General features: G+C 34.5%; 1 protein-coding gene, 1 long non-coding RNA gene and 1 pseudogene across 2 annotated transcripts; all 3 read right to left on the bottom strand.

The window, feature by feature from the left end:
* Positions 1-1,654: 1,654 nt before the first annotated feature.
* LOC125499311 (jasmonate-induced oxygenase 4-like) lies at positions 1,655-6,870 on the bottom strand (annotated as a pseudogene).
* An 8,258-nt stretch (positions 6,871-15,128) lies between these two features.
* On the bottom strand, positions 15,129-18,251 carry LOC125499314 (uncharacterized). The gene is made up of 3 exons (XR_008967096.1): positions 18,117-18,251; positions 16,084-16,220; positions 15,129-15,349 (listed from the first exon to the last, which is right to left on the bottom strand). It is a non-coding gene; the product is annotated as an uncharacterized LOC125499314 (long non-coding RNA).
* Positions 18,252-21,813: 3,562 nt separating this feature from the next.
* Positions 21,814-25,508, bottom strand: LOC125499312 (jasmonate-induced oxygenase 4-like). The gene is made up of 4 exons (XM_048647735.2): positions 25,189-25,508; positions 24,611-24,855; positions 22,621-22,954; positions 21,814-22,297 (listed from the first exon to the last, which is right to left on the bottom strand). The coding sequence occupies exons 1-4, from the start codon at positions 25,396-25,398 to the stop codon at positions 22,052-22,054; spliced, it is 1,035 nt and encodes a 344-aa protein (XP_048503692.1). The 5' UTR covers positions 25,399-25,508; the 3' UTR covers positions 21,814-22,051.
* Between the last annotated feature and the right edge of the window lie 821 nt (positions 25,509-26,329).

The following is a 26,329-nucleotide window of genomic DNA, read 5'->3' as shown; positions in this document are numbered from 1 at the left end:
AATAATAATAATAATAATAATAATAATAAATAGTAATAAAAAATAAATAATAATAATTAATATAATGGTGGTTGTATGATAGAGGGATTTGGGGTAATCCCAAATCTTGAGGTGGTGGGGAATCAATCTTAAGGGTGTTTTATCTTCACCTCAACAAATTAAGTTTCAAGTCCAATCAGTTTAGTTCAGTTCAGATAAGTTTTAATCAAGTCAATCAGGACAATAAGTTTCAATCAGGTCCAATAAGTTCCAATTAGGTGTAATAAGTTTCAATTAGGTCTAATCAGGTCCAATAAGTTCCAATAAGGTCCAAATAGTCAATCATCAATAAATTTAAATTAAAATTTTAATTAAAGTATCACTATGATTATAATTATATAATATATACTTGTTATATTGTGTATTATTTTATCATTCATATTACTATTAGCTGATTATGTTACTATTAAAATTTAGTTAAAGTACCACTATAATTATGTATTATATTTGCATTATTATATATTGTTTTATTACCCAATAAGGTTAACAATAATAATCACCATAATTAATATTTTACAATTCGTCTTTAAATACTAGAGATAACATGTTTTCGTTACTAATAACAATGAATGATATAAATGTCATTAATTGATTTCCTACTAGTGCTTTATGAAATCAAAGCAACACTATTAGATATGGTGAAAGTTGTGTATAGGCAACCATAAAGTAGTATTTTTTTGTTAAGATATTAATTATAAGAGAAAATTAATAATTACTATTTTTTTAAGGATAAGTTTTAATGATTACTATGGTATAAGTTTTAATATCTCATATGCAGTTTAGCAAGTCTGTTTGTTTATGCATGCTCCTTGTGAGCCTCATTTTCATGCTCTCAAACGTGTTCTACGATATCTCAAGGGGACTCTTGACTTTGGCATGCATATCTCTTCGACTCCTGCTTCCGGTCTTGTCTCCTATATTGGTGCTGATTGGGGTGGTTTTCCCGATACTCGTCGCTCTACTTCTAGCTATTGTGTCTTTCTTGGTGATAATGTTGTTTCATGGTCTTCTAGGAGACAGGCCACCTTATCTCGATCTAGTGTAGAGGCTGAATATCGAGGTGTCGTCAATGTTGTTCCTGAAACCACATTGATCCGCAATATTCTCCTAGAGCTTCATTGTCCATTGAAAAAGGCTACTGTTGTGTATTGTGGTAATATTAGTGTTTACATGTCTCATAATCCAGTGCAACATCAATGCACTAAACATGTTGAAATGGATATTCATTTTGTCCGTGAGAAGATAGCTCTAGGTCTCATTCGTGTTCTACATGTGCCATCTTCATCTCAGTCTGCGGATATTTTTGCCAAGGGCCTTCCTCAACTCTTATTTACGGATTTTCGTTTCAGTTTGAGCATTCGTCCTCGTCCTGCTCCAACTGAGGGGGTGTATTAGAGTAAATATATGATAATATATTTGTCCATATTTAATGTTATGTAAATATGATAAGTAGGTTACTTTGTATCCTTTGTATCATTCATATACATTGTTAATAAGATGACAAAGCCTCCTAAGGGAGTATTCTACATTATAACAGAAACCACTAATGAAAAAATACCTTGACACCAACCTAATTAAAATGAATAAATGAGTTAAATTATAACAGAAACCTCAATGAATGATGTAATAATAGATCATAATATTAAAAAAAGCAACTGACTTATTCATACTGATTCACAACTAAGTAAAACCTCCATGAATAATGTAATAGTAGATCATTATATTACGGACGTCTGTATTTCTATCAACACATAATATTTGGAGAAAAGTCTAGTAATTGATTTTGACGCTGTCGATAGGCCTTTTTCCTGAAGGAATAGATTGTGTGTAAACTTGTTCGCCGTAGTTCTTGAGCCTCTTATATAGTTGGGGCCTCTCACTAGTAATTAGTTCATCTAGTGGCCCAATTTCTGTGTCCGAGCTTGGAATAAAAAGCATAACTAAGGAGATCCTATCATATTGTGGGTTTACCACCGCCTTATGTGTCGGACTTTTAAAAATACCATTGCTCGTCATCTGCAACATGACATATATATAAGGCAGAGAGTAATTATTTCAAGAAAATCTAATTAATAGTATCTTTAAATAATTATTAAATGAAATTCGTAGATATTTTAATAATGCACATCGAAACAAATCCAATTATTTATTACGTAACAAATTTTTTTTCTAAATTATTCTAATAATCAGGGCCAATATATGCTCTACAAAATTCAAATTGTCATAATTTTTAAATAATAGAAGAACCTTGAATTTTGTGGTTAAGTTTAATAAATGTTGAATTTTGACAAGATATAAGAATCAACCTAATGACTATTGACTAAGTTGTAGATCATATTGAGAATTAGAGTGACATGTTTTGTGTCATGCTAACATTACCTCCATTTGATCACCAACAAGGATGGTGAGGGCTTCAGGGATGATAGGAACTCGAAACCATTGATTATCTTTGAGGACTTGAAGGCCTTCAACTTCTTTGTCTTGCAAAAGAAGAGTGAGGACAGTTCCATCCCCATGAGGTTTAATCCCAACAACTTTATCTGACATTGGGCATCGAGGATAAAAATTGAATCTTGCATATGTTGAATCTTTTTCTTCATCTCCCCAAATTTCAAAAAAACGCTCCTCTTCTAAATTTAAAGAACGTGCCATGGACTTAATGAGAGTCATAAATATCATCTTGTTCTTCTCTAAATACTCGTTTAAGGTTGTCCTGTAAATTACAAATTTTCAAGTTATGAATTACTTTGATTATTTTATTTGTTTTTTTATAACCTGATTATTTTATTTGTTTTGTTTATGTAAAATGAAATATTACGTTTATTTCTTCTTAATTTAAATTAAATAAAAATTATATGCTTGTCAACAGACACTTTTTACCATTATAAACTAGTATTTGCACCTGGCGTTGCCGCGGGTAGAATTTTTTTCCTGAACTTGATATGCAATTTTTTCATTCGTATTAAAATATAATAAGAAAACTCAACATTTAAGCATGATTTAGAATTGGTTGAGATGCTAATTGTGCTATGTATAAAATCTTGTTGCAAGCGAATTTACTTTTGTGTATATGTCGTCAGACCCGCCTCTTTAATATATTTGTATAGATATTACAAAAAGTTTGTTTCTTCGAAACTAATTTTCAAACAAATCTGACGGGATTAAAAATAAATTCTTCCTATAGTTTACAATACTTGCAACCATTTGACTTTTACATTTCATAACACATCTCTTTGACCATCAATATCTATAATCATAAAAAATTATAAATTATAAATTTTAATATTTAGAAAATATATATTATTTAATTGCATCCAATACCATATTAGTAATCGCATTTTTTATTTCATGAGTGATGTTGTGCACATGCATGTTGAGTTTTGATGATGAAAATTAATATAATATGTTATAGTATGAAAGTTTGCAACAGATGATTGAGAAAGGAATAAACAAATGAAGACTTTGAAGAAAAGAAGATTCAAGATTGAAGTCCAAGTTATTATTCCTAAGTATAGTTACTTTGTGTAAAAATGTAATATACTTGAACTAAGTGATATGCTATGTGTCCAAAAAATAGTAATATAAAGTTAGGATAATTAATATTTTCTTAGAGTTAAGGAAATATATAATTATGTTAATTTTATATAACTATATAAAAGGAAGTTAGTTTTTGAAATAAAACGAAGTTTTAAATAAAAACATGTTTTGATAAAACATTTTATAAAAGATTTTTTAAGAAAACATATTTTGATAAAAATCGAGTTTTTGTTTAAAACGTGAAAATAGTTTTCTAAAATAAGAAATTCGAAAAAGCCTTTTAGATGATAAAAGAATTTGAGATAAAAAGAAAAACTACTGGTTATTCAAAATATAAGATAAACATTGATTTAAGGAAAACTTATCTTTTTAGAATTAAAGATAAAGATGAAAAAGGATAAAGTTTGTTTTTCTAAAGGAAAGTTTTATCCCTTAAATTAAGGAGTAAAAGATAAATATATTTGAAGGATTTTCGTTCAAGCCATATATTATAAAAGGGTTTTATAATTCACTTTTATATCTCACGTTTTCAAAGAGAAAAATCAGAAATATTAAGAGCTGAAAACAATTTCCTACGGCACTGAGCATAGCACTGTTTGTGTCAGTTTCAAGTAACTATTATACGATTGTAATTCTCCTCTAATTGCTTGAATAAGAAGCACACGTTTGAGGATTTTTTCTTTCTGTAATTTCACTATTATAGAGAGTTACAACTCTTAGAGTTAAGGGTTGGTTAGCACTACTAGGGTAGTAGTGAGGGAATCTTATTGTATCAAGAGGTTGATATTTAGGATTCAAAGAAATAAAGAGTTTTGTTTCGTGTGGACGTAGATCTCAGAGGTGAGATTGAACCACGTTATATCTTGTGTTTGCGTATCAAATTTCATATACTTTAAGTTTTAGTTTACGCAAAATTCAAATCAGCGATTTACGAGTGCTTGGCACAGTGCCAGGCACAGTGCCCTAAAAGAGATTTTGCGAAAATCGACTAGATTTCACCACTCAATTCAACCCCCCTTAATGTCACCTTATGTTCCAACAAGTGATAACAAATAATTGTACACGAAGTTCATAAATAAATACCGCAAAAGTCACACAATTGCCAGCAAATATTAACAAATGGAAGAAAATGATAACTTGTAGATCAGGAAACGAGTAAGAGGTAGAAGAAAGAATAATTGTCAACCCTTATTATCCATTATTTTACTTTTATTTTTGTTGAAATTTTATCCATTTTGTCTTATTAGTTTTTTTTTAATCCATATGAGCCACGAATGCGGTACAAAGTACAAAGAAGGGGAGGGGGATTCGAACCTGTGACCTATCGTTCACAACACCTCAATCTTAACCACTAGACCAAGACATCCTTGGTATTTTCTCTCATTAGTGGTGTATGATTGACCTCAGAATAGTCGGTATGTTACAATAATAAATAAAGTTACCTAAAATGATGTGGATTTTGTGGCCAAAAATCAAGCTGCCGTTTATCCACAGGATAAACTTGGAGATGCAACTTGTCGTTCCAGTTGAGACTTCCTTGTTGAGTTGCATTAGTATTTCCATAACCTTCAAGATCATCACCTTTTGAAGAGTATTTTTCCTTTTCCTCTAAAGGCAGTTTGAAGAACTGCTTGCTCATTTCTCGTACCTCGTCAAGTAATGCAAGTGACATACCATGATTCACTATCTGCAACTCACAAAAATTATGACGTTAGATTCATATACCTCCTCAATATGTGATGGAAACCACATGCATGCAGAACGATTGGATCATAGAAACTCAAAATGCTGATCAAACCTACTTTACTACTCTAGCTATTTTACAGGTATACTTCATTTGTATACAGAAAAAATGCAACAATTGAGTATATTACTATATTATGCCTTACAAATAGTGCATAATTGTTGCATTCTTTTTGTTACGGAGGAAGTATTTATAACATACATTTTCTACAAGGGATGAGTTAACTTTAGTAAAATGAGTTTAGCATAAATAAGTTAAGTTAAGTTGAACAACCTGAGCGCATCCCCATGAAGTGAGAGCAGAGTGTAGCTTTGCAAGCTCTTCAAGGATGATGAAGAGAGGAGTGAGAAATCGATTGTCGGATCCGTCATCAAAGCAGGAGGGGTATCACCAACTTGGTAGTCATCCTTGGTTTGAATGTAGCCTTTGGGTACAACACCCCCTTGGAGGATTTCTTGCACAGGCATAAGAGTAGGAGCCATATATTGCAACAATGTTTGATTTGGTTATAATGAATGGCGTAGGACTATGATTTAGAAAACTGAGAAAGTGGTATGCATATATATGGAATATGTAGAGGTTGAGTTTATATAATAATTAGGCTGATCATCTTCTGTAGCAAGTATCAAGTAGCAAGTAGCAAGTAGCAAGTAGCAAGTAGCAAGTAGCAAGTAGCAAGTAGGCAAGTTGGTAAAAGTTTTGGAATAATTCCAGTCTTTGATTAGAAATAAATGAAGTATTAGTTGTGCCGCAGGAAATTAGAAATAAATGAAGTACTAGTTGTGCCGCGGGAAATTAGCAATAAATGAAGTATTAGTTGCGCTGGAGGAAATTTCAACCCGTATAATTTTCAACAAAACGAAAATAGTGTCTAGTAGTTGGGAAGGGAATTAATTAAAGGACATGTGTGTTCCCTTCTAGTGATCTATTGATACAAGGATATAAAAATGTTAGGAAGTATTGAATGGTACTCCCTCTGTCCCATAATATAGTGTTTACTTCATTTTTAGTTAGCCCATCAATCTTATATGTTAGTCATTCTTTCTCTTTTTCTTGAATGTGGGACAAGTTCACATGTGGGTTAATACATTAACACTCCCCCTTACATGTGAGTCCATCTGGAATAACACCCTACATGGGGCAAACACTATTATTGCGCGCTCCCTATATGGGAACAACAATGGGCCAAGATCATCCGACTTTGGTACCATGACAAATACATTATTGTGCCTGCACACACTAGAGGACAGATTGACCACACACAAGCCCAGATGAGGTTCCATCCTAAAAACCAATTGGTAATAGGAGGATTAGCCCATTGAGCTTATATGTTAGTCATTCTCTCTCTTTTTTTTCAACGTGGGGCAAGTTCACATGTAGGTTAACACTTTAACACTAGCATGGTTGATACTGAGATTTGTACACCAAGTGGCAGCAATATGTCCCGATTGGTTTTAGATTATTGAAATATTATGTTAATAAGGAGTCTAGTTTAGTTAGTTCAGTAGTTTAGTATGTATAAAGTTGTTAGGATTTCTAATTCACTAAGCTGGTTTCCTGATATAAGGTTGTATATATTTCTCTAAAGTTAAATGAGAAAGGTTTATGAGTTTCCCTGTATTCTAAACCTTACATGGTACCACAGACACTCTAAACTTGAGAGAATTTTTTTTTCCGATCCTAACCGCTTTGATTGACTGTTTGATGTTCTACTCGATCTTTGTTGTTTCATCCTCGTGTTGTGTGGGGTTCGTCTCGTATTCTTCTACTGCTATTGGTGTGGTGTTCTTGGCCCGTGAACTTTCATCTATTGGTGTGTTGAAGATAGTTAGTTATTAATTAACTGTCCAGCTCAGCTAGTTTGTTATAACAAACTGGTTTAAGTTATTTCTTTCTACAACAGATTGTATACAACATTATATAAGCTGATATCTAGCTTGTAATCCTCTCTCAATTCTTATTCTTACAATCAATGGAATCTCTCTTTCTCTCTACATTTCTTATACTCTCTCTCACATTTATTTCCGCAAACATGAACATATGTTCATGATTTTCTACATGGTATCAGAGCCAATGAGGCTTAATTGTTGCAGTTCTGTGGTTTAAAATCTTCATCAAATTCTTTTCTTAATTCAATTGTTCAAGTTGAACCTTGAGGTTTGATATTGATTTCTGGTTTTATTTCTAAATTCTGATTCATTTCATTTGATTTCTTGATTGGATCATTTCTGTTTGAGTTTCTTAATTGAAGTTTCTGGATTAATTCAATTGGAACATTGAATTTTTTTTTTTTTCTCTTGATTTTTGTTGATCATATTTTGTAATTCTTTCTGCAAACTGTCTGAAAATTCTGAAAACACCTCAAGATCATCATCCTCAAATCTTCCACTCACACAAAATCCTTCTAGTATTTACTTCATACATCCATCTGAGAGTCCTACTCATTCACTTGTTTCTGTGAAATTCAATGGAGAAAATTTCTTTGAACGGAAGAGAGGAATTGTTATTGCTCTTTCTTGTAAAAATAAACTATCATTCATTGATGGAACTCTTTCTAAACCATCTCTTGAAACTGATCCTGATGCTTATGCTGCGTGGGAGAGATGTAATACTATGATTACTTCTTATATTCTTCATTCCCTGGAAACTACAATTGCCAGAAGTGTTATATACTAATTTACTAGTGCTAGAGAAATCTGCAAGGATCTTGAGGATAGATATGCACAAAATTCTGGTGCACAGTTGTATTCTATACAACAATCTTTGCATGATTTGTCTCAAGGAAACACTCCAATTGCATAATTCTTCACTGAAATCAAGGCAATTTGGGATCAACTTAGTGGAATTAATCCAGTGCCTGTTTGTGTGTGTTCTGGTTGTACTTGTAATATTACTCAGAAGATTGTTAAACAACAACAAGAGGAAAGATTGGTGCAACTCTTGATGAAACTGGACGTTAAGTATGCTAATGTCAGGACAAATATCTTGATGACGCAGCCATTGCCAAATGTGTCTACAACATATAGGCTTCTCATTCAAGAAGAAAAGCAACGAAGTATTTCTTCTTCTAGTGTATCACCTGCCATGACATTTGCAATAGAAGACAAGAAAGGTGATTGTCTACAAACCTCCTGGCACTTGGAATAGATTTCAGAGTGCACCTAGAGGATCTTATAATGGTCAAAGAAGAAGTTTCTTTTGTGAGCATTGCAAAATGTCTGGACATACAATTGACAGGTGCTACAAGCTCCATGGACATCCTTCACCATTTAAAGGTGGAAAAGGGAAAAGAGTTGCAGCTATTGTCTATGGTGATGAAGATGATGGTGATAATTTTACCGAGCCCACACATCTTACTGCAGACCAGTATCATAAGCTGGTTTAATTGGTTCAATCACCAGGCACCAACAATACTACTACATCTCAGAATGCACATAATCTTGTGCATTCTAATTCATCCTCAGCCTATGTAGCAGGTACTTGCTTAATATCTTGTTCTAATAACAAGTGGATAACAGATAGTGAAGCCACATATCACATATGCTCTACTATTGATATGTTTGATTCATATGAGCACTTTGCAAAAACTGAAAATACTATAGCTGTTGCTGATGGTAAGCAGGCCATAATACAACATATTGGCACTGTGAAATTTCAAAATGGAATAGAACTCAGGAATGTTCTACATGTGCCTGGATTTACTTTTAATCTGATTAGTACACACAAGTTGTGTCAGGATCTTGACTGTAACATTGTGTTTACTCATGACAAATGCTAACTTCAGGGGCACTCTCAGAGCAATTCACTGGTTCTTGGTAAACTGAATTCAGGTTTATATGCTGCTAGTGATGAATTTAGTGTTCTACAAAAAGCATACATCAACTGGTACAATATGCATAGCTGCTAATGAAGTAAAAAAATTGTGGCATCTTAGGTTGGGTCATTTACCTTTTAATAAGATTCATCATGTTGTAGATGGTATTCCTTGTTTTAATTGTTGTGATGATATTTGTCAAGTAGGTCCACAAGCAAAACAGGCACTCTCATAGACTCCATAATCCCTGCTTGGCTGCATGATTATGTTGATGCCCTTACTGTTACTTCTCACTGGTGTAATGTAGTACATTTTCAGTATTTGCCTTCCTCTCTTAAATCCTTGATCACTCAAACTACCACCTTCACTGAACCAGAAAGCTATCTAGAGGCTTCACAACATGAAGGGTGGATTCAGGCAATGAAGAAAGAAATTGAAGCTTTGGAATCCAATGGTACATGGGAGTTAACTTCTCTTCCTCCCAACAAGAAGGCAATAGGGTGTAAATGGGTTTTTAAAGTGAAACTCAAAGCTGATGTTACTTTAGAAAGGCTGAAAGCTAGACTAGTTGCAAAAGGCTATACTTAGTAATATGGAGTAGATTGTGAAGAAACTTTTTCCCCTGTGATAAAGATGTCCACAGTGAGATGTCTTCTTGCTCTAGCTGCTAGCAAAGGGTGGAGTTTGTTCTAATTGGACATAAATAATGCGTTTCTACATGGAGATTTGACAGAAGAAATCTACATGAAAATGCTAGAGGGAATTCCTAATCCACAACAATTAGTATGCAAACTAAAAAAATCACTTTATGGTCTGAAGCAAGCTTCAAGACAGTGGTTTGCCAAGCTCACATCAGAGCTCCTGTAACAAGGCTTTGTTCAATCAAAGAATGACTATGCTTTGTTTCTAAAGAAAAGTCTTTCAACTACCTTGATTGCTGCCATCTATGTAGATGATATCATCTTAACAGGTGATGATATTCCTGCTATTGAAGCTTTGAAGGCTCATCTTCATTAGGTTTTCAGTATTAAAGATCTTGGAAATCTTCATTATTTCCTTGGTATGGAGATTAGTCATGTGCAGCAGGGAATATAATTATCATGACACAAAAAAAGTTTACAAAGGAATTACTAGCTTCCAGTGGATTAGATTTATCCAAGCAAACAAAGACTCCTTTGCCTGCTCATGTGAAACTCACTTCAGACTCAGGAGATTATTATAGTGATCCTGCTCTCTACAGAAGTCTAGTTGGGAAATTGAATTTCCTTACACACACTAGGCCTGATCTTTCTTATACAGTGCAGAATTTAAGCCAACATATGCATCAACCTAGAGTCCCTCACTTTGATGCATTATCCCATGTGCTAAGATACTTAGCTAGGATTATTGGGCAGGGTATTCTACTTGCTGCTACTCCACAGCTCACTTTAAAAGCCTACTCAGACTCAGATTGAGCCTCTTGCCCTGATAGCATAAGGTTAGTTACATGCTATCTAATGCTTCTTGGCAATTCACCTATTTCTTGGAAATCCAAGAAGCAAGCAACAGTTTCCAAGTCCAGTTCTGAAGTTGAATATAGAGCAATGGCTGCTGCTATAGCAGAGATTATTACTTGGCTTGTCAGATTATTACAAGAGTTTGGTATTGATGATTTGCAACCTGTCAAGCTTTTGTGTGATAATCAATCTGCTATACACATTGGCAAGAACCTAGTTATGCATGAACGGACAAAGCATATTGAGTTGGACTGTCATTTCACAAGAGAAAAAGTGATGGAAGGGTTGATTGAGTTGTCTTATCTTCCCACTCAAGATCAAATTGCTGATTTGTTTACTAAGGCTTTATCTTCTCCAGGGCCGTCTCATGGAATATGGAGGCCCTGTGTTATTCATTAAAATGGGGCCCTTCCAAAAAAAAAAATTTTTATTATTATTTATCATAAATTGTTCCTTACAGTTTGATAAATAAATCAAAACTAAAAAGAATCTAATAGAATCTTGTATTTAAACAAAACCATCCTTCTAGCATTCTTTTAAGCAAAATCGTCCACTAAATCTTCATAATCGACTTTTTCCAAATTATCGTTCTCTATCGCTATCGAGGCTAGTCCATTATCATTTCTATATATCTATTATCTTGGTACCTATGTTCACTAGTGTTATAGATTTTAATTCACATCAAATGATAATTAGAAACTCAAATCATCTAGTTCTCTGTTTCGATATATTAAATTATGTGATTTTCTTTTTTGGTCATAAGCACTAATACATTGGTATAATAAAATAAAAATAATTATTTCCATTTTAGAGTAAGCTATTCTCTGCATTCTTAATCTCCTTTTTCAATTTCTCAATTGTTCTGTAAGACTCAACCTCTTGGCTCTCTACCATGGGTATATGATAATTGGTGTAATTAGGTAGCTCCCCTGTGACTACCTCTGTACTAATTTGATTGAATTCAATGAAATATACACCAAATTATCAAAAAAAGAAAAAGAGTAAGCTTGAATGAAAGGTAATTATCAAAATGACTCAATGTAAAACTATGCGTTGAACATCTCTTGTCTCTTGAATTCATATTGCTGATTAGTTGTTAAGGATTCCATTTGTCTACATGTCCTATACTATAGCAAGCATCTGCATGAGCTACTGAACTATTGAAATCGAAATGCGAAAAGACAAAAACAAAAAAGGCAGAATTCAGAATTGCAAACAAATCATGAAATTGAAAACCCAATAGGTACTATCATTGCATCAAATTGGCAGAATTGCAGAAAATTAAAATAATAAGAAATACATATTATAAATTTTAATTTTAAATTACAAAATTTCAGAATTGCTATAAATCTCTACTAGAAAAATCAAAAAAATGGCAAAAGAAAGTGAATTTACCTTAAAACGGAGACTTTGATAATAAATTAACCTACAAATTCTTGATTGTTCACCTTCGGAGTTCGGACTCGCACAATCAAATTCTCGACTTTGTTCTTCGACTTCTCATATTGTAATTTTTTGTAAACCAAAAAAGAGTGAATATTAATTTTAATATGGGAAGTTGAATAATTTCTTGATATTTTGGGGATTTTGATTTATGGAGAGGAGAGAGAAATGTGGAGAAGAAGATGGAAAGTTACTGTTCTTGAATCTTGCGGGGAGTGACGCGGTTACAAGATTTCCAATTTTTTTTTTTTCTTCTTTCATTTGTCAACTACAATTGGGGCCCCAAAATTTTGAGGCCCTGTTCCACAGAACCGGTTGTACCGGTATTGGGCCGGGCCTGATCTTCTCCACAGCATTTGAAACTAAGTTCCAAGCTAGGAATGATGTATCATCCTCCCTAGCTTGAGGGGGGCTGTTGAAGATAGTTCGTTGGTTATTAACTAACTGTCCAGCTCAGCTAGTTTGTTATAACAAACTGGTTTAAGTTATTTCTTTCTACAACAGATTGTATTCAGCATTATATAAGCTGATATCTAGCTTGTAACCCTCTCTCAATTCTTATTCTTACAATCAATGAAATCTCTCTCTCTCTACATTTCTTATACTCTCTCTCACATTTATTTATGCAAACATGAACATATGTTCATGATTTTCTACATGGTGTGTTTTTTTTCCTATTTCTTGGTGTTGTATCTTTGTTCATCTATTGGTGTCGGTCTTTGTCTCTTGTGGCCCGCTGTTTTTGGTTAGTAACTCCTGTTGTTGTCTGCTGCTGTTATCGTGTAAGTTATCGATCTCCTACTATTGTTTATCTCTTGTCACTGTTGTTCTTCGCTTCTGCTTTGTGCGAGACAAAATTGGTGCACAGTTTTTGTCTGCCTTGTGGTGCATTAGCCATCCTCATCCGATTTTTTTTCTTTCTTCTTTGGGTCGTCTGCAATGGGCAATAAAACTCCATCATCCGACACTTCTACTACTTCGAGGTATGAACCTTTTCTCCATATTATCTTCATCCAAGTGATTCTTGGTGCAATAATTTACGTGCAAAGAATAAATTGGGGATATTTATGGTACTATTTCTGAACCTTTATCTAAATCTGAGGATTTTGATCAATGGGGAATCGTTAATTTTATGTTGGTGGCTTAGATTTATAATACTTTAGATGTGTCTATTCTTTCTATTATGCATCTTTCGGATCATATAAAATTTTTGTGGGATGATTTTAAGAGATAGATATTCTCTTAATGGTCTTAGAATTCTTGAATTAAAAAATCAAATTCGTAAATGTAAACAACGTGGGCGTTCTGTAGCTATTTATTATGGTGATTGGAAACGATGACAGGATGAATTGCAAAGTTATTGCAAAATTCCGGGTTCCACGTGTGCTGCGGCACCAGTTAATCAACAACTCCTTGAAACCGAGTTGTTGTACCAATTTGTCTTGGTCTTGATTCCAAAAAATTATCTACAATGATTTCGGGTCTCTTGATGATGGATCCATTGCTTTCTCTTAATGTTGCCTATGCTAAAATTGTGTCTTATTAAAGGCAACAAGCTGTTTCTAATGCTAAGGACTCGTCTAGAATTGATGATGTTGGGATTGCTGCGGCTGGCGGCACTAGGGTGTTCATAAAAAAATGAAACCGAAAAACCGGTCTAAATGGATGGTTATCGTAACGATAAAAAAAGTTTCAACGGTACGGTTACCGAATCGATAAAATTAACGGTTTAACTCTACAATTACAGTTATGATTTTTGAGTGAATAGTTAACTGGAATATCGAAATATTATTTTTCTCTATTTAATTGTTGTGAAACATTTTCAAATAATTAAATTAATTCTAATATTTGTTCCTAAGTTATAACAATTAGGAAAAGTATGCAATTACTTGAAAACTCTAGTACTAATAAAAAACTATAATTAGGAAATGAAGTGAATTATTGGTTTTGGTTTTATTTTTCAATGGATTTATTATCCAATATATAATACATTTTATATTAGAGTATGTTTCTTAAGCGGTAACCAGTCTAAACGGTTACGGTTACTTTTCGCCAAAAGAGCGAACCGAAACTTACGGTTACCGAATCGAAATGTTGTTTCGGGAGTGTTAACCACCCATGAACACCCCTAATTGACGCCTCGTCTGACCGTAATAATGGGGATGTGCCCCCCAATACGCGTAAGTGTACACACTACGGACGTACGAGTTCGTGAAAGATACATGTTACTCTCTTCATGGCTTTCCGAAATCGACTTACAAACGTGGTGTTCGGTCGGGTAGTGGCGGCTCTCGCGGTGGACGCACCTCTGGTCGTGGTCGTGGTGGCTTCGCTGGTCGTTCCTCCTCTACTCCCGCGGTAAGTGAAGGTGATCGAGCTATTGTCCAGACCCTGACTAATGATCAATGGAGCCAATTGCTTGCTGCTTTGAAGTCTTCAAAGGTGCCTGCGACTTCAAATGGTTCTTCGGGTGTGTTTTGTTATAGTGATTGGGTTATTGATAGTGGTGCCTCAAATCATATGTTTGGTAATTTGGAGTTGTACCCTAACTTGTATGTATCTCATCTCCTATTGATTTGCTTAATGGTAAACAAGCTACTGCAACTAAGGAAGGAAAAGTTGTATTGTCGGATGATTTTATGTTGGATCATGTTCTCTATGTTCCTGCTCTTACTTGCAGTTTATTGTATGTTTCTAAGATTTTAGAGTACCATAAATTTTTTATTATTTTCGCTAACAAGTTTTGTGTCATACAGGACCACACTTTGAAGAAGTTGATTGGAACGGGGACACGGTGGAGTCTATCACAACAAGAATGTTAGCTAATTAGCGACTGCCAAGGACACAGTCGCAGACGCTAATTAGCGACTGCCCTGGCGGTCGCTAATCAGCGACTGTGTCCTTGGCAGTCGCTAATTAGCGACCCTTTTCACCAATGCTACTTTTTTTTTTACGAGACAAATTGGAAGCTTTTTTTCTTTTAATTAATTGATATTAAATGTGATAAGATACAAAATGATGCAAATACTATACTTGTTTTATTAAGGCAAACAAATTAATCAATTCAATTATTATTGATAATAAATGTAGATACAAGTGAAAAAATAATTCTAGAACTAAATTCTAGTATACTTGGAACAAAATCTAATACATATCTCATATAATTACATGTACACTAAACTCCACAACAAAAATCTGAAACAAAATGGACTTTAAATCTGGTATCTGGATCGAAACCAACTTCAAATCTGGAACTCAAACGCAAATCTCATAACCCTGCAAATCAACAAAAACAAAGAAATTAATGTTCAATTAAAAACCAATTCTACACAAAAATTAAAAAAAAAAGATTCCACCCCTTTTTTTTACCAAACAATAAATCCACTAAATTAAAACCCCAATCAACCCAAGAAAAAAAAAACATTTGAATCATATCTTAACGCAATTACATCATTTCACAGTTATGATATATGCATCAAAAAACAAGATAAAACATGGTCTCCGAGAATAGTTTTGATTTATGTTAAAAATTCACCTTACCATTCATATTACTTTTTAATGGCGTGAGTAGTAAACCTGGCCACTAGGTAGAGGTAGTATAAAAATTGATGACCCAATTCGTGAATATTAATAATAATGCTTAAACAAAATGGCTATACACAACTAAAACAAAAGCAGCATATGGCAATCATCACAGCAACTCATTTTTGAAAAACTATCTCATATCTTCATATACCCCATTTCATATTCCCAATCTATCACTATAACAAGTCGTATCAATTATCAAATCATAAAAAAAACCTGAGGAACCAAACGAAAGGAAAACGTCCAACCAAACCAAGCCTAAATTAAAATTTTAGATGTTCAGCACTTCATCTTAAATTCAGATTTAAACTACCTCATCTCCTTTTCTTTTTACCTTCTCAACAGTATATACAGCTAGAAAAAGATGTCACAAAGTCTTATAGCTAACAGCCTATGAAAAGTTCATGAGTAGTAATGTTGCATACCCTGAAAACTTGGTACTTATTTAAGTGCATGGCATGAATACCTGAATTTCAGAACAGAAGTAAGAATGGCATGGATATGTCAACTCCATAACAGCACTTTTATCTTCAGGACCATAGCCCAACATTGCTATTGCATACTGCATTAGAAAACAAAGAAATTAACAACAGCCCCAAAGGTTTAACGAATATTAGTATAAGTTGTGATGGCATTATCACAAGGAGAGAGCAATAATCAGTTAAGTGAAACTAGAATTAGTGGTTGTTCCTTTAATCTATGAGGAACGAAACAATTAGGTATTGCACAACATCGCAATAGACTCTACTAGGAAACTAGCTGCAATTACTAGGCTCTGCAATGAACTAAACACTACAGTGGACAGACTTATACAGAGTAATATTTAATGGTTACCATCCAACATCTTTTTCTGGTTGTGATTGTTGTTGTGATCCTATCCTAGTAAAAGAAAGTTGTGGCCATTCTTTAGTTCCATCTCCATGATTCCTTCTCAAATAGCAAAAACACAAAAGCTACCTGCCCTATCACAACACACATGGAGAGTGAAATCGCTACCTGTCCCATCACTGTAGGGGTGTTACCTTGTACTGTAGAGTGAAATCAATCATCTCTGTGTAGCACAACCAGCAAAAAAACTCCTAAGTTCATGATCAGTAAAACTTAGGTGAAGCAAATGCGCGGATTCTCGTTGTGTGTGTGATATGCTCATTGTGCTATCAACCCCACGATCAAGCCCATCTCCATAAACCCAATACTCCCATATGAATATCACTTCCTAAAACAGTATTATAGGTAGAAACACTGCTGCAAACATCAAACACCTTCATCACTCTCACCCAACCACCTACCTAGTGCGCTGCTCACCCATCCAAATCGACGAGGAAGCAAGAATGAGTTCGCCGAGTTAACATCAGTACATCACACAAATTAAAGAGACTATCTATCTATAGCATATATGATATATAAAGCAAGTAAGCAACCTCGCACTCCTACACTTAGAATAAAAGTTACAAAAGACGCTATCAGACTTCGACTTTTCATGCACAACACCCTTCTACAGTTCTATGCAGGCTCATTTCTTGCTCGTTTTTCAATTAACCTTCTCCTTAGAAACACCATTTTTTTTTTACCACGGTCCCCTGGAAGGCCAAATCTAAGCATAGTACTTAACTACTCTATTATATTAATTGATCAACATCATGGATCGAATCTAACTAATTATCGGTATTTTCTGTGGAAGCATTATCCAATCAGGATCAAGCAAGAATTCTTGACATATTAGGACCGGCAAAAGTTTAATAAACAACACAGAGAGTTGAGAAATTGATCTAGTAAATTAATTGATAATTCGGAATCACTTGGTATAAATACAAACAATAAAAGAGACAGGGGAAATCCACCAATTCATCAATATTTGTTAGCTGCTTTACATATATATTCTACTGAGAAGTGAATTTGACTGTGAAACAAATTCAGAAAGAAAATGGAGAGCAAGAAAATCATGCTTGTAGTCCTCCTCGTTGTTGCATCATGTTTGCTTACCTTTTCTTATTGTTTTTGTCTAGTCCATTCACATTTTATATGCTTCATAAGTTCATGTATATACTGAAGTAACTCTTATATACTTCTATACTAATTTAATTTAATCTCAAACTACTGGCAGTGATATCTATCAAAGCAGAAGACATGTTAAAAAAAACGAAAAACTGATTTCAGTATATACATAAAACAAAAAATCCAAAATCGCAAAATTGAAAAATTGAATAAACAAATCGAAAATATAAACACACAAAATCAAAATCTCATAAAACCGAAAACTCAAAAAAATAAAGAAAAATGGAAAAACAACAAAAATTAAAAAATCTTAGGGAATTCAGATCTAGGAAAAACCGAAAAACCAAGAACAAGAAAACGCAAAACGAAATTAAAAAGACAAAGAAAATCGAGAAAATAAACTACATAATCAACAATCAAAGCTAAAAAAACAAATTTATTAGTTAAATCTGAGTAGAAACACCTGATTTCGTGAGATCTACAAGAAAGAGAGAGCACCAAAATGTGAGATGAGAGCGAGGAAGAGAGAGAAACGTGAGATGAGAGTGAGGAAGAGAGAGGCGTGGGTTAGGGTTGATAATTTGGTCGACTAGAGGGTTTTTTTTATATACCTCTTATTTAGCGTCCGTCCAACGGACGGTATTTTAACTAAGCGGACGCTAATTTGCATCTGTCTTTAATCGGATGCTAATTTTAAATTTACTGTCCGCTTGTTTCGTCGGACGCTAAATGCAGACGCTAAAAAGGCGGATTCTTGTTGTGTATATTTTCACACATGTGCGTGCTCGTGGTTTGCAAGCAAATATTGTTTAGGCTCCGGATTCGGGTATACTATGGTCATCGTCGTTTAGGTCACCCCTCTATGCAAGTTATTTCCGCTTTTCCTAGTGAAGATAGTAGTAAAAATTATAATAAGGGTTGTTCTCGATCTTGATTGCCACATTTGTTTTAAGGGTAAACAATCCGGAAACAGTTTTCCTTTAACTAATAATAAAGCTACATAGATTTTTGATTTAGTTCATTGTGACATTTGGGGCGCTAATCGTATTGTGTCTACTAGTAATTCTTGTTATTTTCAACTATTGTTGATGATTATTCACGTGCTACCTGGTTTTATTTGATGATTGGCAAATATGATGCAAAAAATTATTGCAAGAATTTTATACTACGGTTCGGTTGAAATTAAACCCAGTTTAGTAAGAAAATTAAGGTGCTTTAGAGTGAAAATGGACAACAGTTTTTAAGTCTTGCATCTTTTTTCGCCAAAAAGGTATTATTCATCAGAGATCTTGTGTTGGTTACGACCCAACAAAATGGTAGGGTGGAGCGTAAACATCGTCATATCCTTAATGTAGCTCGGGCTTTTACGTTTCAAGCTAAGTTACCTAAATATGTTTAGGGGAGTGTGTCCTTACAGTGGCTCATCTTATAAATATTACCCCTACTCATATATTAAAGGGTAAACACCTTTTGAATGTTTGTTTGGTGTGTCACCTTCTAATGATGTCATTCGTGTGTTTGGTTGTTTATGTTATGTTGCTAATCGTTCTCGTATGAAGGATAAATTCGATTATGATCTCGTCGTTGATTATTTCTTGTATATGTTGATAAGAAAGGTTTGCAAAAGCAAAGGCTTTATGATCTTGAAACGAGCGAATTTTGTGAGTAGGGATGCCATATTAATTTTGAGGATCAATTCCCTTATTGTGCTGTTCTTTTTTATGTGGCACAAAAGCAATGGGATTTACATTTTTCCCAACCATATCTTTGGGCGGACGATTTGTTTTGATGATGGTGGTTATGGTGTTGATAATGCTTTCTTACATGGTGATTTGCATGAAGAAGTTTATATGAAACATCCTCCTAAGTATCGTGGTGCTCCTCCAAGGAAGGTTTGCAAATTAATAAAATAATTGTATGGGTTGAAATAGGCACCTCGACAGTGGTTTGTAAAGTGTCTCAGGCATTGAAGTCCTATGGTTTTAAACAGTCTGCTGCATATTATTCTTTATTCAGCTTCATTCAGGAACATGTTGCTCTTCATGTTCTTGTTTATGTTGATGATTTTATTATTGCAGGGTCATCTCATTATGTTATTGTTCGCTTTAAGAAATATTTGAGTTCATGTTTTCATATGAAGGATCCGGGTATATTGAAATATTTCTTAGGCATTGAGGTTGCTAGGAGCAAGAATGGTATTTTTTTGTCACAAACCAAATATGCATTGGATGTGTTAACTGAAGCAGGCATGTTGGGTTGTAAACCCCTTGACACGCCTATGGAGCATAATCATCGTCTCGCTTCTGCCGAAGGGTCTTCATTTGCGCATGCTGACAGATATAGGCACCTAGTTGGACGTCTGGTCTATATGTATGTTACTCATCCTAAGTTGAAGTTATGTTGTGCAATCTTAACTCTATCTCAATTTGTTGTTGCACCACATGTTTGTCATCAGAATGCTGCTCTTTGTGTTTTGCGTTATCTAAAAGGAAATCTAGGATAAGGTATTGTGTTGCGCCCTTTGGGTATATGCAACTTACTCATTTTGTGATAGTGATTGGGCTGCTTGTCCTTTGACTCGGCGTTCTATTACTGGTTATTTGGTGTTCTTTGGGTCATTTCTCTTGTCTCCCGGAAGACTAAGAAACAACCTAATGTTGCCGTTTCATCAGCAGAAGCTGGGATATAGGGCTATGGTTGTTACTACTTGTGAGTTGAAGTGGTTGAAGTATTTGTTGTTTTTTAAGCCTATGCATGTGTATTCAGATAGTCAATCTGCTATTCATATTTCAAAGAATACAGTTTTTCATGATCATACGAAGCATATTGAGGTAGATTGTCATTTTATTCATGCTGAATTAACTTCTGGTGATTTTTATACTTCTATGTTCCTACGGGCCATCAGTTAGTAGATATTTTGACAAAAAACCTTGGGCAAGCGTTAGTTTGGATTCTACTCCGCAAGTTAGGTATTTGTGATATTCATGCTCCAACTTGAGGGGGATATTGGAATATTATGTTAATAAGGAGTCTAGTTCAGTTAGTTCAGTAGTTCAGTATATATCCGACTAGTCTCCCAACATTTTGTACTTACTTTTCCACGATTTCCCTTACTCTTTTTTCAATTCTTTATGGTATTTTCTATTTTTTGGAAGTGCATATTTGCCTAAGACGAATTGAATAATATGCGGTCACAAGTTTACTACTTTCCTCCGCTATTTTTCTATTGCAACAATTGAAATTTCGCTCTTGCCCATGTAGAACTTTAACTATTTATCTTTAATTGATTTTTAGTAAAAAAAAATATAAAAAATGATATATAAAAGTATATATTGAGACGAACCTAACAACAACCCCACATGACTATATTCTTTTCGTACGTAAAAATCACAATAGTGAAAGAGTGGCGGGTGAATAGTGTAAAAACTCATCATCAGTATTGCAATAGAAAAAGAACGGAGGAAGTAGTTTACAGGTTCAACTATTTCATCACATAAATCTTCTTTTCTCTTTTGTATCTTTTTAGGGTGAGATAAAAAACTTATTAATTTTGTCTTTGTAAGTAGAACATCAATAATAGCTTGGTTTTGTATTGAGTTGTTACATTCGATTTCAAATGAGTTTGAGGTTTTTGTTTACGATTTGCAAGATAAATATATAGGTTGCAAAAAAAATGATATCAGGGGTCCAATCCTAAAATTAGAATAGGGTCTTCAAAATGTTCAAAACGATCCTATATTTTACCTAAGACACAATGTTCAAAAACTAAGACCAAATGTATATTTTAATAAACGTTATGTTCTTTTGTTTTCCCGCATTTTACTAACGCCCGGATTCTGTTATTATTTTCCGCGTTTTGAATTGTGTGCGGGATCCTATAGATGCAACATGCAAGTGGCCGGATCTAATGTTTTTGGTTTTGGGAAAAAGGGAGGTGACTGGCAAGCTGCCAATCTGCCATGGAAATTAAAGAGAGGTATTCAAGTTGAACATTCAGTTATTTAGGTTGGTGTCAAGGTATACTTTTTTCAGTCAGTTTCCTCTTGTTGTGTAGCTATAGTAGTAATTTACAGTTATAATAGTAATTACATAAGTGTGAAGTAGTAAAATCTGGCAACGTATTGTATTATTCTTGAATTCTTCTACTACATAACATAACATGAAGATAATAATGGTGAAAGAATAATCCACTAGAAAGGATATGGGTAAGTTATTACAATGAGAAGGTGTGAAAAACAAAAGACCAAATCAAGACTATCTATATCACACTAAAACAAAAAGCAACTGATTTATTCATACTGATTCACAACTAAGTAAAACCTCCATGAATGATGTAATAATAGATCATAATATTACGGACGTCTGTATTTCTATCAACACATAATATTTGGGAAAATTCTAGTAATTGAGTTTGACGATGTCGATAGGCCTTTGTCCTGAAGGAATAGATTGTGAGTAAACTTGTTGCCCATAATTCTTGAGCTTCTTATACAATTGCGGCCTTTCATCAGTGATTAGTTCATCTAGTGGCCCAATTTCTGTGTCCGGGCTTGGAATGAAAAGCATAGCTAACGACATCCTATCATATTGTGGGTTTACGACTGCCTTATGTGTAGGACTTTTGAAGATGCCATTACTCGTTATCTGCAATATGATATACATACAACATAGAGAGCAATTATTTCAAGAAAATCTAATTAGTAATATATTTAACTGATCCTTAATGAAAATTTATAAATATTTTAATAATTTACATTGAAACAAAACCATTAATATTTTTTGCACAACACCATTTGTTTTGATATTTCTCTGTAAAATATCATGGTCAAAATAATGAAAAAAGTAATAAAAGTGGCAATTAATTTTTCGTGGGCTAAGTTTAACAAAAGTTGAATTTTGATAGGATATCATGAAGATGAATTTTATGACTAACTTATATGATTTTTATTGTGTCATGCCAGCATTACCTCCATTTGATCACCAACAAGGATGGTGAGGGCTTCAGGGATGACAGGAACTCGAAACCATTGATTATCTTTGAGGACTTGAAGGCCTTCAACTTCTTTGTCTTGCAAAAGAAGAGTGAGGACAGTTCCATCCCCATGAGGTTTAAGCCCAACAACTTTATCTGACATTGGGCATCGAGGATAAAAATTGAATCTTGCATATGTTAAATCTTTTTCTTCATCTTCCCAAATTTCAAAAAAACACTCCTCTTCTAAATTTAAGGAACGTGCCATGGATTTGATGAGAGTCATAAATATCATCTTGTTCTTCTCTGAATACTCGTTTAAAGTAGTCCTGCAAATTAGAAAATTTTTAGTTATAAATTACTTCGATTATTATTTTATTTGTTTTTCTTATGTGACATGAAATACTACCTTCATCTCTTCTTAACATAAATTAAATAAAAATTATATGCTTGTCAACGCACACTTTTACCAATATATATTATAAAAAGGTTGTTTTTTGGAAATTAGGGGTGTTTGGTTGGAATGGGAAAGGAAAGGAATCAAGTAATGGTTAGGAAGGAAAGGAAAGGAACCCAAACCCCTCCAATTTACCCATTTGTTTGGTTAGACAAGAGAAAGGATAACAAAAGTTGACCCTTTACCTCCTCTCCCTCCCCTCCCCCCTCCCCGGCCCCATCTCTTTCTCTCACTTACACTGGCACCGACATCTAGCTAGGCTAGGGTTTTCGACGTGTGGGGGTGTTCTCGAGGGCCGAGCTAGGGTTTTCGACGAGTGGGGGTGTTCTCGAGGGTGGGCTAGGGTTTATGGTGGGTGGGGGGAGGTTTTCAAGGGCTGGGCTGGGATTTTCGGCGAGTGGGGAGGTTTTTGAGGGTTGTGGTGGGTTTCGGCGGGTGGGTGGTGGTGTTTCGGCAGCTATGGTGGTGTTTTCGAGGGTGGGTGGCGTTTCCAAGTGCTGGGGTGGTGTTTCCAAGGGCTGGGGTGGGGTTTCGGCGGCTAGGGGATGTTTCTGGCAGGTGAGGTTTTCCGCGGGTTGCAGGGGGTCGACGACTCAGGTGGAGGCTGGTGGTGGTGGCGGCTCAGATGGTCGTGGTAGTGGTCAATAGGGTCAGCCTGGTTGTGGTAGTGGTGGTGGGTTGGTCAGTTGTGTTATGGTGTAGAGGGATTTGGGGTATCCAAAACCTTGGGGAGGGGGGTAAGGGGGCTGGATAATGGATCTAAGGGTAAAGGGGGTAGCTCTAAAATGAAAAATGGGTAAAAGGAAAGGAAAAAATCATCAACCAAACATCAAGTAAGGGAAACATAAGTTTGGAAACCATTTCCTTTCTTCACACCCTTCAACCCAACTTCCCCTTTAATGTTTATACGAATCTAACAAGATTTAAAATGAATAATTCCTTTATATTGCAATACTTGCAACCATTTTTATATTTGACAACACATCTCTTTGACCATCAATATCTATAATTATTAGTTTACCCGTATTTCTTTCTGGGATGTCCCTTATTAGTTTACCCATTTTTTTTGTTTCTAATTTTGGGATGAGACCACTAACTTTCCATCACTCATACATTCAACTTTAATATAATATAATAGTTTTTTTTCTATATCCCACAACATTGTTTTTCCTAAAATATATGGAAAAAAACGGGTAAACTAATAAAGACCGAAATGAGTATTACGTAATCGCATCCAAAACCATATTACTTAATCACGTACGTTTTTATTTTATAAAGTCATAACGAATAATGGTAGTCGAAGTTAATAAATAAATAGTGCAAAAGTCACACAATGGCCATCAAATATTAAGAAATGGAAGGAAATGATAACTTGTAGATCAGGAAACGAGAAAGAGCTAGAAAAAAAAATTGGTCAACCCTTATATCCATGTTTTTTGTTGTTGTTGTTGAAATTATATCCATTTTGTCTCATTAGTGGTGTATGATTGACCTCAGAGTAGTCAATATATTCCAATAATAAAGTTACCTAAAATGGTGTGGATTTTGTGGCCAAAAATCAAGCTGCCGTTTTTCCACCGGATAAACTTGGAGATGCAACTTATCATTCCAGTTAAGACTTCCTTGTTGAACTGCATTAGTATTTCCATAACCTTCAAGATCATCACCTTTTGAAGAGTACTTTTCCTTTTCTTCTAAAGGCAGTTTGAAGAACTGCTTGCTCATTTCTCGTACCTCGTCAAGTAATGCAAGTGACATACCATGATTCACTATCTGCAACTCAAAAAAATTATAACGTTAGACTCATATACCTCCTCAATATGTGATGGAAACCACATGCATGCAGAACGATTGGATCATAGAAACTCAAAATTATGCTCATCAGACCTACTTTGGCTACTTTACTACTCTAGCTACTTTATAGGTATACTTCGTCCGTATACAGAAAGCATGCAACAATTGAATATACTATATCTTACAAATAGTGCACAATCGTTGCATTCTTTTTGTTACGGAGGAAGTATTTATAACATACATTTTCTACAAGGGATGAGTTAACTTTAGTGAAATGAGTTTAGCAGAATAAGTTAAATTAAGTTGAACAACCTGAGCGCATCCCCATGAAGTGAGAGCAGAGTGTAGCTTTGCAAGCTCTTCAAGAGATGATGAAGAGAGGAGAGAGAAATCGATTGTCGGATCCGTCATCAAAGCAGGAGGGGTATCACCAACTTGGTAGTCATCCTTGGTTTGAATGTAACCTTCGGGCAGAACACCCCCTTGGAGGATTTCTTGCACAGGCATAAGAGTAGGAGACATTGCAACAATGTTTGATTGAATAATGTTAGGTTTGTAATTGAGATGGGAATAAATAATAGGGTAGGACTTAGAAAGCTAAGGATGTGGTACGTAAATTGGACTTATAGAGGTTGAGTTTATATAGTAAGGCTGATCATCTTCTGTAGCAAGTAGCAACTACGCAAGTTGGTAAAAGTTTTGGAATAACACCAGTCTCTGATTATGTTCAAAGATCGACTGAAATTAAAAATAAAGTATTAGCTGCGCTAGAGGAAATTTCATCCCGTATAATTTTCAACGAAAAGAAAATAGTTTCTATTAGTTGGGTAAGGGAAGAAATTAATAAAGGACAGGTGTTCCCTTCTATTCTATTAATACAATTATGTATTGTTAGCAAATATTGTATGATAAGGACTTTTCTTATATTAGGAGTCTAGATATTAATCTTTATGATGGTTAGGATTTCTTTTCTTTATAGGACTCTTATATTATATATTGTTATTCACATATATCAATGAGTGCATCATATCATAAACATTATGTTGGGGTATTTCCTTAGCATGCTTTGCATGCATTATCAGCTAATGTGCTGGTAGTTCCTACAAGGCTAGTAGCCTTGGTAGGGATTAGCCCTTGGACTGACTTAATTTCCCAATCAAAAAAAAAAAATATTTTACATGATATCGGAGCAAGATTAAAAAAAATTCTCCCACATGATGGCAAGGCACAGTGATGTCAACCCGTCGCCACCACCATCCCCTCCTCCACCACCACCATCCCCTCCTCCACCACAACTTTCCTTATATTAGAAGTCTAGATATTAATCTTAATCCCTATGTGGGTTAGGATTTCTTTCCTTCATAGGACTCTTGTATTATATATTGTTATTCACGTCGATAAGAAGATCATCATAAATTATCCCTAATCATATTTTACATATATACTAATATGT

The sequence above is a fragment of the Beta vulgaris genome, chromosome 7 (assembly GCF_026745355.1).
Source record: "Beta vulgaris subsp. vulgaris cultivar EL10 chromosome 7, EL10.2, whole genome shotgun sequence".
In the NCBI taxonomy this organism is placed as follows: domain Eukaryota; kingdom Viridiplantae; phylum Streptophyta; class Magnoliopsida; order Caryophyllales; family Amaranthaceae; genus Beta; species Beta vulgaris.
This window is presented reverse-complemented; position numbering and strand designations above follow the sequence as displayed.